General features: G+C 36.0%; 1 protein-coding gene across 7 annotated transcripts in view; it reads left to right on the top strand.

Moving 5' to 3' along the window:
- BCAR3 (BCAR3, NSP family adaptor protein) overlaps positions 1-8,103 on the top strand; it is a 203,505-nt gene extending 195,402 nt beyond the window's left edge. For all 7 annotated transcript variants that reach the window (XM_011355671.2, XM_011355669.2, XM_023528123.1 and 4 more), the window contains 2 exons: positions 4,767-4,979; positions 7,472-8,103. In XM_011355671.2, the coding sequence (XP_011353973.1) occupies positions 4,767-4,979; positions 7,472-7,650 (392 nt within the window). In that variant the 3' untranslated portion in view covers positions 7,651-8,103. The remainder of the gene's footprint in view (positions 1-4,766; positions 4,980-7,471) is intronic.
- The last annotated feature ends 6,120 nt before the right edge of the window (positions 8,104-14,223 follow it).

Here is a 14,223-nt window from a genome sequence, read left to right as displayed (position 1 = left end):
TTTAACAGACAACAGCATTGCTTGTAGGAGGTCTGAAGTCGCTAGAAGACACAAGCTACCAGCCACCTCATTCTGTGGTTAACTTTTTTTTAATCGAGGTATAATTGATATTATATTAGTTTCAGGTGTACAGTGTACAATTTGGTAATTGCGTATATTGCAAATATCACTACAGTAAGTCCAGTTAACTTTAGTCACCATGCATAGTTACAAAAACAAAATTATGAGACTTTCAAGATCCACTCTCCTAGCTACTTTCAATATGCAATACAGAAATATTAATTATAGTCACCATGCTGTATAGTACGTCCCATGATTTATTCATTTCATAACTGGAAATTTGTACCTTTTGATCCCCTTTCACTCCCACCTCTGACAACCACCAATCTGTTCTCTGTATCCATGAGTTCAGGGGTTTTGTTTTGTTTTTCTGGATTCCACATGTAAGTGAAAGCATACATGACTGTCTGACTTGTTTCACTTAGCATAATGCCGTCAAGGTCCGTCCATGTTGTCACAAATGGCAGATATCATTCTTTCTTATGGTTGAATAATTTTCCATTGTGTATACGTACATCTTTATCCATTCATCTACTGATAGACATTTAGGTTGTTTCCATGTTTTGGCTGCAGTGAACATGGAGGTGCATATATCTTTTCGAGCTAGCGTTTGTTTTCTTTGGATAAATACCCAGAAATGGAATTGCTAGATCATATGGTAGTTTTATTTTTAGTTTTTCAAGAAACCCCCATACTGTTTTCCATAGTGGCTGCACCAATTTACATTCCTACCAACAGTGCACAAAGGTTCCATTTTCTCCACATCTTCACTGACACTTGTTATTTCTTATCTTTTCGATAAAAACCATTTTAACAGGTGTGAGGTGATATCTCTTGTGGTTTTAACTAGCATTTCTATGAGGACTACTGATTTTGAGCATCTTTCCATGTACCCGATGGTCATCCGTATGTTTTCTTTGGAAAAATGTCTATTCACATCCTCTGCCCATTTTTTAATCAGATTGTTTTTCTTTGCTCTTGAGTTCTGTGAGTTGTTTGTATTTTTTGGATATTAACCCCTTATCAAATAGGATTTGCAAATACTTCCTCTCATTCAATACCTTGACTTTTCACTGCGTCGATAGTTTCCTTTGCTGTGCAGAACCTTTTTAGTTTGCTGTAGTCTCACTTGTTTATTTTTGCTTTTGTCGCTTGTGCTTTTGGTGTCATATCCAAAAAAATCATCACCAAGACCAATGTCAAGGAGCTTACTGCCTGTGTTTTTTTCTAGGAGTTTTATGGTTTCAGGACTTATATTCAAGTCTTTAATCCATTTTGAATTAATTTGTGTGTGGTCTAAGAGTGGTATGGTATAAGGTTCCATTCCATTCTTTTATATGTCGCTGTCCAGTTTTCCCAACATTATTAGTGAAGACTGCCCTTTTCCCATTGCATAAATATCGGCTCATTTGTCATAAATTAATTGATCATATATGCCTTAATTTCTGGGCTCTCTTTCTGTTCCATTGATCTATGTGCCTGTTTTGAATGCCAATGCCATACCTTTTTATTATATTATTATTATTATTATTATCATTATATTGCTTGTAATATTGTTTGAAATCAGGGAGTGTGATGCCTCCATCTTTGTTCTTCTTTCTTAAGAGTGCTTTGGCTTTTTGGGATTTTTTGTGGTTTCATACAAATTTTAGGATTGTTTGTTCTATTTCCGTAAAAAGTACAATTGGGAATTTTATAAGGATTGCATTGAATATGTAGTTTACTTTGGGTAGTAGGGACATTTTAGCAATATTAATTCTTCTAATCTATAAGCATGTAATCTTTTCCATTTATTTGTGTCTTCAGTTTCCTTCATCAATGTCATATAGTTTTCAGAGTACATGTCTTTCACCTCTTTGGTTAAATTTATTCCTAGGTATTTTACTATTTTTGAGGCAATCGTAAATGGGATTACTTAATTTCTCTTTCAGACAGTTATTAATGTATAAAAATGCAACCAATTTCTGAATATTAATTTTATATCTTGCAACACTACTGAATTCATTTATTTGTTCCAATAGTTTTCTGGGGGAGTGTCTAGGATTTTTTATATATAGTATCATGTCTTCTGCAAATAGTAACAGTTTTACTTCATCCTTTCCAATTTGGGTACATTTTGTTTCTTTTTCTGGCTAATTGTTCTGGCTAAGACTTCCACTATTATTTTGAATAGAGGTGGCAAGAGTGGGCATCTTGTCTTTTTCCTTATCTTAAAGGAAAAGCTCTCAGTTTTTCACCATTGAGTAAGTTGTGGGCTTGTCATATATGGCATTTATTATGTTGAGGTACTTTCCCTCTATACCCCCATTGTTCAGCGTTTTTATCATAAATAAATGTTGAATTTTGTCAAATGCCTTTTTTACATTGATTGAGATAATCATATTTTATTCTTCATTTTGTTAATGTGGTATATCATATTGATTGATTTGCAGGTGCTAAACCATCCTCGCACCCCTGGAATAAATCCCACGTCATTATAGTATAGGATCTTTTTAACGTATTATTTAGATTGCTAGTATTTTGTTGAGGATTTTTGCATCTATGTTCATCAGGGATATTAGCTTGTAATTTTCTTTTCTTGAGGCATCCCTGTCTGGTTTCGGTATCAGGGTAATCCTGGTCTCATAAAATGTACTTGAAAGTGTTCTCTCCTATTTTTTTTTAGAAGAGTTTGAAAAGGATTGGTATTAATTTTTCTTTGAATCATTGATAGAATTCACCAGTGAAGCCATGTGTTCCTAGACTGTTTTTGTTGGAAGGTTTCTGATTACTGATTCAATCTCCTTACTAGTAATTGGTCTGTTCAGATTTTCTATTTCTTCATTAATCACATTATAAAAGCGATTGACCCACTGCCTTTATATTTACTTTTATCAGTGAGATTTATACTTTTATGTTTTCTTATTACTAATTAGTAATTTCCGCTTAAAGAATTCCCATAACATTTATTGTAAGGTCAGTTTAGTGGTGAATTTTTTTAGCTTTTGTTTGTCTAGAAAACTGGCTCTCCAATTCTGAATAACTTGGATGGATAGAGTATTCTTGGTTGAAAATTTTTTTCTTTTAGCACTTTGAATATATCATGCCACTCCCTCTGGCCTGCAAAATTTCTGCTGAAAATCTGCTGATAGTCTTATGGGGGTTCCCTTGTATGCTATAAGCTTTTCTTTTTCAGAATGTTAGATTTATTTATTCTGCATTTTACCACCTTTTATTTTTTCATTTTTCAATTACAGCTGACGTACAATATTATTTTAGTTGCAAGTATAGATATGTTGGTTTTCTCTTGCTTTTAAGATTCTTTCCTGTCTTTAACTTATGACATTTTAGTTATGTGTCTTGGTGGTCTTTTTGGATTCATCTTTTTTGGAAGTATCTAGGCTTCCTGTATCTGGAAGTATGTTTCTTTCCCCAAGTTATAGAAGTTTTTGGCCATTATTTCTTCAAGAAGTTTTCTGCTTTTTTTCTTCTGGGACCCCTATAATGCAAATGTTAGTTGCTTGGTGTTGTCCCGTAAGTCCCTTAAACTATCTTCATTTTTTTTCTTTTTTTGCTGTTCTGATTATGTGAGTTCCATTGCCCTGTCCTCAGGTTCTTTGATCCTTTCCTCTGGACCACAACAGGGGAAGAGAACAAAGGTAGTGCCCACCCTTTGAGGTCTCTGCAAAGGATTATAGTCAACCCTTAGATGTGTATTTAATTAGAAGGCTACCTCTCAGGCTGCAGTTATGATGATAAGCTAATAAAGGCAACTATTTGCCTCTTGCTGTGCCCTGGCGGGTGGTAGCTATTTAAGAACTCTTTCTCTATTGGTTATAGTCCTGTGGGACCCATGGGCATAAGCCCTACTGGCCACCAGAGTCAGGCAATGTAGAAGTGTCCCCTGTCAGCAGCCACAAAAATTGGGGGTGCCAGACAAGGACTTGAGCTCCTTTCTAAAAGATACCAGTGAGCTGGAGCAAGGCAGAGGGAGAATATATAGGTAGTGTCCACAGGAAAAAAAAAAAAAGTAGGGGGGAAGTCTAGCATCAAAAAAAAAAAGATAGCACCCACCAGCTAGAGTAAGAGAGAGAGTGTGAAAATGGTGCCTACTAGCTAGCGGGCTCCTAGATGTGTGCTAAATTAGATAACTACCCCTCAGGCCAATACTTTAAGATTAGCATTTAGCATATAAGCCTCATTCACATGAAGTATGGGAACCTATCAATCTTCACTGAGTTCTGGGGCAGGTGAATCCAAGCATGTGAACCCTTTAAAAGCTGTTTCTTAATCATTATAGCCTTGAAGATCTTGTGGACTTGAGCCTCGTTGGTTTTTAAAGCTAGTTGCTTTGGGGGCTTGTCTCTCAGGCACAGGTCTCAGAAGTTGGAGTTCAAACCCTTTTCTCCTCAAGGAGAAGCTCTTGATTTTGAGTTCCATCCAGACCGTGGGTTGCTGCACTGGGACTGGAGTTTATGGTGAAACTGTATCTCGGCCTCGCCTACCTGCTTTGATGTGAGCCTTCTGTCATTGGCCCAATGCACAGCAGTTGCTGAGACAGCTTTCAGGTTTTTCAGAGGAATTTGTTCCATATTTAGCTGCAGATTCAGTGTGCCCACGAGAGGGAGGTGAGCCTAGGATGTTGCTACATTGCCATCTCGAACCGGAACCCTCTGTGCTTCACTTTGAAAAAACATATGGAAAACTTTACTCCTTGTTTTTTTCAGAGTCCACGTGTGTCCCCCCAAACAACATATCAGTCCCACTGCTGATGCCTCTTGTAACCTTAATGGAGCGCCAGGCTGTCACTTTTGAAGGAACTGACATGTGGGAAAAAAATGATGAAAGCTGTGAGATTATGATGAACCATTTGGTAAAAGCCCGACTCATGGCGGAGTCTGCAGACAGTTACCGGATGAACGCTGAGAGGATCCTGGAAGGTAAGAACTTTTTTGTAAGCTGCTGTCTACATAGTAATTGGAAAGAAGGAATGAAATAGCATGGATGTTCTCAATTAGAAAAAGACCAAATAGGAAAGATTAATGGGAATTTCATTTCCTATAATTGTCATTACTTCTTAATTCCTGAATGACTCAAGGATCCTGTTTCGCCCTCTGTTGTGTCATTGGTATAGAATACACAGAGTCAAGAAAGAATCAGCTTGTCTTGCATTAGTACTTCTAATAGTCGCTGATAGAAAACATTATGGGCCAACATGAGGAGTTGGAGTACTATTTGACTTTATCAGCATTCCTATTTCTTCCCAGTCACTCTGAGAAGTGAGCTCTCCTGCTCTTAGCAACACAAGCAAAGGCACTGAAAGAGCTTGGAGGAAATTACAAACCACAAGTACTTTGGATTAGTGTGTCTTAAGGAATAGCCAACTAGCTGAAGAAGGAGGTGGATATACGTGGGAAGGCCTTGCCATGTAGGACTGTGGCTGGGAGCCAGTGAAGGGTTTTAAACATGAGTGGGTGTCATCACATGGTCAGATTTATATTTTAAATCTGGCATCTCTGTGGAGGAAGGGTGGATGGCTGAAGGCTTGTAGACAAAAAGACCAGTTAGGAAGCAAGTGAAAGAATGAGGACTTTACCAAGGCAGTTATCAGGGATGACTGTTTTCCTCACAAAACGATTTTTAAAATTCTTCAAGGGCACACAGTTTGATCCACAAGGTTAAGAACTGTATGGGGCAAGAGAGACCTATTATTTCCTCCTAAAGCAAAGCTGTTGCTTCAGAACCAGAATTTAGGACTAAACAGTGTGCACTGCATCTGCTGTAGGTGTAAGCATCACATACCTGTTTCATTTTTTTTCTCTCAGAAAGTTCTCCAAGGTTAGCAATGTAGGACTCAAACAATAAAAGCAGTTAATTCACCAGATGAGAGTGCCTGCTTATAGATTAGAACCACATGCCTGTATGACTCTGTCTGGGTTCCCCCCTCTTTAATAGAGTTGATAGAGCATCCTTGGCCTTAAGTAGACCAGATATTCTCTTATACAAGAGTTGAGAAGCAGGCCCACACAAATGGCCATCAGTTGATTTTTGACAAAAGTGTCAAGGTAATTCATTGGATAAAGTATACCCTTTCAGCAAACGCTGCTGGAACTATTGAATATCGTATGCAAAAAAATAATCTCATACCATACACAATAATCCAAAGTGGATCACAGAACCAAAAGAAAAGAATAAACTAAGTATAAAGCTACTATAAGAAAACAAAGGAGAGATTTGTGCCCTTGGGTTAGGCGAAGATTTCTTAGAACAAAAAGCATGAATCATAACAGAAAACACTGATAAAATTTTGCTCTTCAAATGACACCACTAAGAAAGTGAAAAAGCAAGCCACAGACTAAAAGTAAATATTTGGCAAATATATATCTGACGAAGGACTTCTATCTTGAATGTATAAAGAACTCTTAGAACTCAATGAGAAGATTTGAATAAACACCACACAAGTGAAGACGCAGGAATGACAAATAACTATGTGGAAAGATGTTCAAATATTAGTCATTATGAAAATGTAAATTTAAGCCACAATGAGATACTACCACACACTTCCTAGAATGACAATACTGAGTTAGCAGCGTGTGAAAAAAATAGAATCTTCATGTTACTCTGAGAATATAAAATGGTCGAGCCATTTCAGAAAAGAGTTTGATAGTTTCTTTAAAATTAAACATACAATTATGATATGGTCCAGTAATTCCACTCCTAAAGAAATGAAAATGCCTGTCCACACAAAGACGTATACACAAATGTTCACATTATTCATACTAGCCAGAAATTGGGAAAAAAACAAATGTCCATATAACTGAATTCTACTTAGCAATAAAAAGGAATTATTGACAACATGCAACAATATGGAATAATCTATAAAACATCATGCTAAGTGAAAGAAGCCGGACACAAAAAAGTCCGTATTATATAATTCCATTTATTTCGAATTTCTAGAAAAAGCAGAACAGCAACAAACAGCAGATAAGTAGTTGGCTGGAGTAGGAAAGGGATTGACTACAAAGGGCTACTAGAGAACTTTCTAGGGTGATGAAGTGTTCTAAAACTGCTGGTGAATGCTGCGCAGCTATAAATTTATTATAAATCAAGTTGTGCAGCTAAACTGGGTGAATCATGGCATGTAAGTCATATATCAATAAAGTTGTGTAAAAAAAAAAAAAAAAACAAGGTACTTTGAACACTCCTTACAGCACCACAACCATAAACAGTGGCTTATGCTCATAAATTTTATTCTATCATGTTTTAGTGAGCTTGTTATTCCTTCTCTGAAGGCGCTCAGGTCCTTGAGAGTGGAACTCTGCCCTTCCTTATATAGAGCAGATCCTACTTGAAACAAGCAAGTTTTTAGTCTATTTCCAACACTAGGTTTTAAGCAGAACTGAAATAACGTTTTTTGTTTTGTTTCTATTAGGTTTTCAACCAGATGAAGAAATGAGTGAAATCTTCAAGACTGAATTTCAAATGCGGTTGCTGTGGGGCAGCAAAGGTGCACAAGTCAATCAGACAGAGAGATATGAGAAATTTAACCAGATTTTAACTGCCCTCTCACGTAAACTGGAACCTCCTCCTGTGAAGCAGGCAGAGCTTTGATATCTCTCCAGAAAACCTAAGGGTATTATTTCAAGCTTCTTCAGTTTCTTCTTTGGGAAAGCTTATCATTTGATAAAGTAGTAATGTGCGAATCTGACAATATACAAACTTTTAGTATCCACAGGATATTAAACATGTAAATTGCACAGAGCACATGTATTTATGAATTGTTTAAAATTACTACTGATTTTTAAATGAATAATTTATTATTAAGGTAACTGTTGCTAATATTGATCAGTAGATTTAAGAAAAGACCTAGCTGTGTTGACTGGTTGCTTTCTATTACCAAGGTATTTGACCATTTTAGTTTTAATTCCATGTCAGAAAAGTGTAAATAGAAAAAAGTTTAAAAGCATGAAACATCTCAGAAGGTATCAGTTGTATGATATTCTTTAACTATATATGAAAAATGTAAATAGCCATATGAAAATACATCTTTTTGTGAAACAATTACATCCAGTCTCTTTACTATTAAACAACCATGACAGTGCAATAATTCTACCTCCTACGTTCCTGGGGCTCCCTCTATCGTAGCTGCTATATCCTGATGGTAAACAAAAATTAAGGAGAGTGGTATGGAAAATTTAAGATTTCTGTCTTAAGAGACTGAGTGAATAGTGATACAAAGTAGAGCTGGCTCCAGAAGAGTTAGGTTCAGGTCAAGCTGTGGGACTCTGGACAAGATAACCTCATCAAGTCTTGTGCACGGTACAAGGTGAGCACCCAGATATTAGTATAGTTCATGACATCGCATATCTCAAAATAATCAACTGCTATCTTTTCCTTTAGCTGATGAGTATGAGTTTTTTACTTTAATAAGGGGATACTTTCTAGTTTAGCAGTAGCCCTCTTGGTTTTTTTCTATTGTAGGAAATATGGAATACAAGATTTTAAAATAAAATAATAAACTTTACATCATTCTGCCACCAATTGTCAAACACTTACCAATTTGCTTTTTCTATCTTCAAACTTTGGGGACCATAGGAAATAGTTTTATATCCAACTTTTCTCAAACAAGTGTGAAGACTTCTCCATTATGCTAAATAGGCTTTGAAAAAATATAGTTAATTGGTTACAGAAGTTACACTATAACTTAATCATTACCCTGTTATTGGTCAGCTTAAATTACCTACTAGATCCAAGTATGAGCCTCTCATTGTGGTCAGTGGAAATATTAGTTTGAAATCCTAGACTCGGTTTTCATTCATGTGGTCTAGAATCATGAGGCCCCTCTCCCATTTTAAAAAGAAGGCAACAATCACACTTATTTTTTATTTGCTGGGGAAAAAAAAAAGCATACTGCTACTTCTGGCAATATGGGGTTTAGATGCCTTTAGAAAGCCCTCTCACTGTAATTAAATCACTAAGTTTTAATAAACATACCTTTTAATGCTGTTAATCTTGACAGAATGAAAGGGAAATCTCTAAAGAACAATCCTCCCCTCCCACTTCACCCACCAAGAGGAACAGCAAATTTAAATCAACTCTGTAAGAGAACTTAAAAACCTGAGTGGCCTTAGAAGTAAATCAGACATCAACCCAGCAAATGGGAGACAGTGTCTTGGGAGAGCTAAATATGAACTGCCTCCATTAGTAGAGATCTTTACAGGGTCTCTGTTAATAAGCTGGAAAAATATCCAACTGCTAGCAAAGAGAGGTTACCAGGAACTAGACCTGTCTTTAACACATAACTACAAGAAGAAAAATAATTGTAATGATGATCTTTGGTGAAGATTAGCAACTCTAAGCCTGTCTTCAAATAGGTCTAGAGTAAAATTTATAAAACCCAAAACCAAGAAATTGATTTACAATGGCCCAGGGTGGTAGCATCCCTTGGACCTGGCAGACATAAACCCATCCTCTCAGAAGGAAAGCATCCAGTATTCCCACACACATACATATTCAACTCAATATATAGTATATATGTGTATGTGTGTATACATACATATATACATATAATGTACACACACACACACATAAACACCAGCAGAGGCAATGCCATCATAAATGCTGGGAAAAAATTTAGAACCCCAATGCCTTTAGATACTGGAATTGTATTTTGAATGCAAAAAAATCATATACGGATATATATAAAGAAAAAAAAACCTCAAACAGGAAATGAGTATTAAAAAATAATTAGGTTTTAAGAGAAACTAAATAGAACCTTTAGAAATGTATAATAATGAAACTAAAACCTCAATGGATGCTAATATTAAACAGAAAATTAGATCCAACTGAAGCTTTAATAAACTTACTACATAAGGTCACTCCACTAAGATGGGGAGACATAGCAGCTCTACCTAATATATAGAAACAAACACAGGGAGTCAGCCCAAATGGAGAGTCAAAGAAACAAGTCCCAAATGAAAAAACAAAACAAAACAACACAAAGCTCCAGAAAAAGAACTAAATAAAATGGAGACAAGCAATCTACCAAATGCAGGGTTCAAAACACTGGTTACAAGGATACTCAATGAACTTAAGGGAAGAGTAGATGACCTCGGTGAGAACTTTAACAAAGAGATGAAAAACATGAAAATGGAGAGAGAAAAGAAAGAACCACTCAGAAATGAAGACTACAACAACAAATGAAGAATACCTTAGGAGGAATCAACAGATTAGATGAAGGAGAGGATTGAATCAGTGACTTGGAAGATAAGGTAGCAGAAAACACCCAATCAGACCAGCAACAAGAAAAATGGATCAAAAACAATGAGAATAGTTTAAGGATACTCTAGGACAACATTGAGTGTACCAACATTCACAATATAAGGATGCCAGAAGAGAAAGAGCAATGAATTGAAAACCTATTTCAGGAAATAATGTCATAAAACTTTCTCCTAACCTGGCTAAGGAAATAGACATACGAGCCCAGGAAGCGCAGAGTTCCAAACAAGATGAACCTAAACAGGTCAATACAAAGATATATCATAATTAAAATGTCAAAGGTTAAAGACAAAGAGAGAATCTTAAAAGCAGCAAGAGAAAAGCAATTAGTTACCTACAAGGGAGCTCCCATAAGACTGTCAGCCGATTTCTCAACAGAAACTTTGCAGGCCAGAGGAGGTTGGCATGAAATATTTAAACGATGAAAACAAGGACTAACGATCAAGATTATAATTCCCAGCAACGCTATAATTTAGAATTGAAGGAAAGATAAAGATCTTCCCAGACAAGAAAAAGCTAAAAAAATTAATCAACACCAAATCAGCATTACAGGAAACATTGCAGCAACTTCTTTAAGAAGAAAATATTAAAAATATGAATAATCAAATGGCAATTAACTACATATCTATCTATTATTTTAAATGTAAATGGGTTTAATGTTCCAATAAAAAGATAGCGTGGCTGAATGGATAAGAAAACAAGACCCTTACATATGCTGCCAACAAGAAACGAAGCATAAAGTTGCATAAAAATAGAACGTCCATTAAAAAGGTCAGGATAATTATGTAAGAGGGTACAGTGTATACTATGTAAGGAGGATGTGGTAGATTACTGGAATGCTGGTAATGCTTTATTTCCTGACTAGGAAATGTGGATTTTTTAATAACCTATACATTACTTTTATGTATTTTGAATTTATATTTTATAATAAAGTGCTAAAACATTTTTTTAAATGCGATTCTACAAAATATCCCTAACAAAAGATGTACAAGAACTTGAAGAAATTTTTAAACTTTAAAAAATCTGTCTGAAAAACACTAGAGAAAAGGAAACAAAACTAGGCACCATATTCATTGATTAGAAATTCAGTATCAAATATGTTAGTTCTTAAAGTGATATATAAGCTCAATGCAGTACTAATCAAAATCCAATGGGATTTTTCAAGCTAGCTTGATAAGCTTTCCCTAAAACATTGTGAGAGCATCCCAATGAAGTAGTACATATGACAAGAAACAGGCCTTCCAACAATCATGTGAATGATCTTGAAAAGGGACTCTACAGCTCTAGTCAAAGCCTTGAGACGCCTGAAACCTTGGCCAACATCTTGATTACAACCTCTGGAGAAACTCTGAGTCAGAGTCACCAGCAATGTTACACAGCAAGAGGTAATGGATACAATTAGCATCCTCAGTACATAAAGAACTTCCATGAATAAACTGGAAAAACCAACCAAAGGGAAAAAATGCACAAAAGATACAGGCTTTTTACAGAAGAGGAAACACAAATGGCATACATGAAAAGATGTTCAATTTCATCAATAATCAGGGAAAAGCACATTAAGACCAAGGTGAAATGCTATTTTACATCCACTGAATTGACAAAACCTGAAAGGTCTCACTCATGTTGGCCAAGATATGGAGCCTAAGTAACCCTTGATTCAACTTGTAGGTATGGAAAAATGTTACAATCACTTTGAAGGGAAAATGTGGCATTATCTTTTTAGATTGAAGATAAACATAACCCACAACCTAGCAATTCCACTTCTGGGTAGAGATATAGAGAAACTCTATATCCATAAACATGAACATGGTTGTACAGAGCAGCACTGTTTATACAGTTGACTCTTGAACGATGAAGAGTAAGGGACACTAAAGCCCCATGTCCCCGCAGCTGAAAAGTATAACTTTTGACTCCCCATAAACTTTACTAATAACTTGCTGTTGACCAGAAGCCTTATCAATAACATATTTGATTAACACATTTGGTATATTATACTGTATTCTTAAAATAAGCTAGAGGCAATTATGAAAAATAAAATACATTTACAGTACTGTATCGATAACTAAGTTTACATCATGTTTACAAGATGAATCGTCTACCAGTCCCTAAATCAAGTCTTATATGATAGAAAACACTGTAGATGTTATATATATTATTAACACTAGACATCAAAAACAAAAAGATGTGAAAAAGAAATTCATATTTATGGATATAATGATTCATGCACTGATAATGAAACTGCAGCAATATAATTGCTTTCTGGTAGCCCAGTGTAATCAATACTATTGCTTCACAGCAGCCTAGCCTATACACTAATGAACGAGTCATTATAAAATTTTCATGGTATATAGTATTAGTCATATTCATAATACAGTAATAGAAACATCATTATTTTAAAAACACTTATCTGTAATGATAGGCCGATACACAGTATCTCCAATTATGAGAGAAGCATACTGTAATTCTTTGAAAGCAAACTTATAATAAAACAGTAAGAAATCTAATACATTATTAATTCTATATTAAATATCACTCACCTTATGCTTAGAGATAAGCTATTTCCATAAATGTATTGCGCATGATGTTCTACATGAGGAATACTTAGGCAATGATAATGACACAAAAACATATACATTTCTTGCAGTAGTTATTAGATTTTCTGATGAACATACACAAAATTTTATTAATGTACCGCATGATTATTTACTATTCATTAAGTGGAAGTGGGTCATCATAAAGGTCTTAATCCTCATCATCTTCACATTGAGTAGGCCAAAGAAAAAGGGGAAGAGTTGATCTTGCTGTCTCAGAGGTACAAAGGGAAAAGGTGGAGGAGATAGAAGGGGAAGCAGAAGAGGCAGGCACACTCGGTGTAACATTACGGATATACATTATAATTTGATTTTTTGCTTTTTCATTTCTCTAGCAATGTTTCTGTACAGTACCAATCCTTTTTCCACCATTTGTTTTAGTTTCAGTGCCTGTGTCATGGAAGGGTCCATGTCGTAAGAGAAGTCAAAAGTAGTCTTGAATAACTGGAAGGAACACTTCTGCGACTGTCCAATGACAATTTGTTTTCTGGTGCTGCTGCTTCTGTCTTCTTCCTCATCATCAGCACTGAACTGGAAGCACTCACCTTCGTCAATTTAATTGTTAATTTCTCTGTCGTGGTATCTATTAGCTCTTGAATTTTGCCAAGATCCTTATCTTGAACTCCCACCCACACACACTTTTTTTGAGGGGGTGGGGGGGATATCCACAATCTCTTTCATGGATTCCTTAATTGGCTCTGTCATAAATCCTGTGGTCATGCACATCTGGTGTTTTCTCCAGCAGGGATTTTGGGCTTGATGGCTTTCACAGCTTTCACTGTAACTGATGACATTGCCAAAGGTGTAATCTTTCCAGACTTTCATGTTCTGTCGGGGTTCTCTTCCATAGCATTAACAATCCTTTCCGTAGAGTACCATGTATAATGAACCTTAAAGGTCCTTCTGACTCCCTGATCTATAGGCTGAATAGAGACTTTGTGTTTAGGGGCCAGTAGACCATTTTGACACCTTTGGTGTTGAATTCATGGAGTTCTGATCGGCAGGTGCACTGTCCAATCAAGAGAATTTTAAAAGGCAGTCCCTTGCTAGGAAGGGACAAAGCATTGATGGAACCAATTCAGAAAAAGGGTTCTCATCCAGGCCTTCTTGTACAATCAAAAGACTGGCAGCTGGTGCTTATTTTTCCCCTTCCAAGTTCAGGGTTTACCAGCTTTATAGATAAGGGTAGTCCAGATCATAAACCAACTGCATTTGCACAAAACCAGTTAGCCTAACCCTTTCTGCTCTTAAATACTGGTGATTGCGTCTTTTACTTACTAATAAATGTCCTTTGTGGCTTCCCCTCACCCCCTGA

The sequence above is a fragment of the Pteropus vampyrus genome, unplaced genomic scaffold (genome assembly GCF_000151845.1).
Source record: "Pteropus vampyrus isolate Shadow unplaced genomic scaffold, Pvam_2.0 Scaffold22, whole genome shotgun sequence".
NCBI classification, from domain to species: Eukaryota; Metazoa; Chordata; class Mammalia; order Chiroptera; family Pteropodidae; genus Pteropus; species Pteropus vampyrus.
The sequence above is the reverse complement of the archived record's forward strand: the minus strand, read 5'-3'. Positions and strand labels throughout refer to the sequence as shown.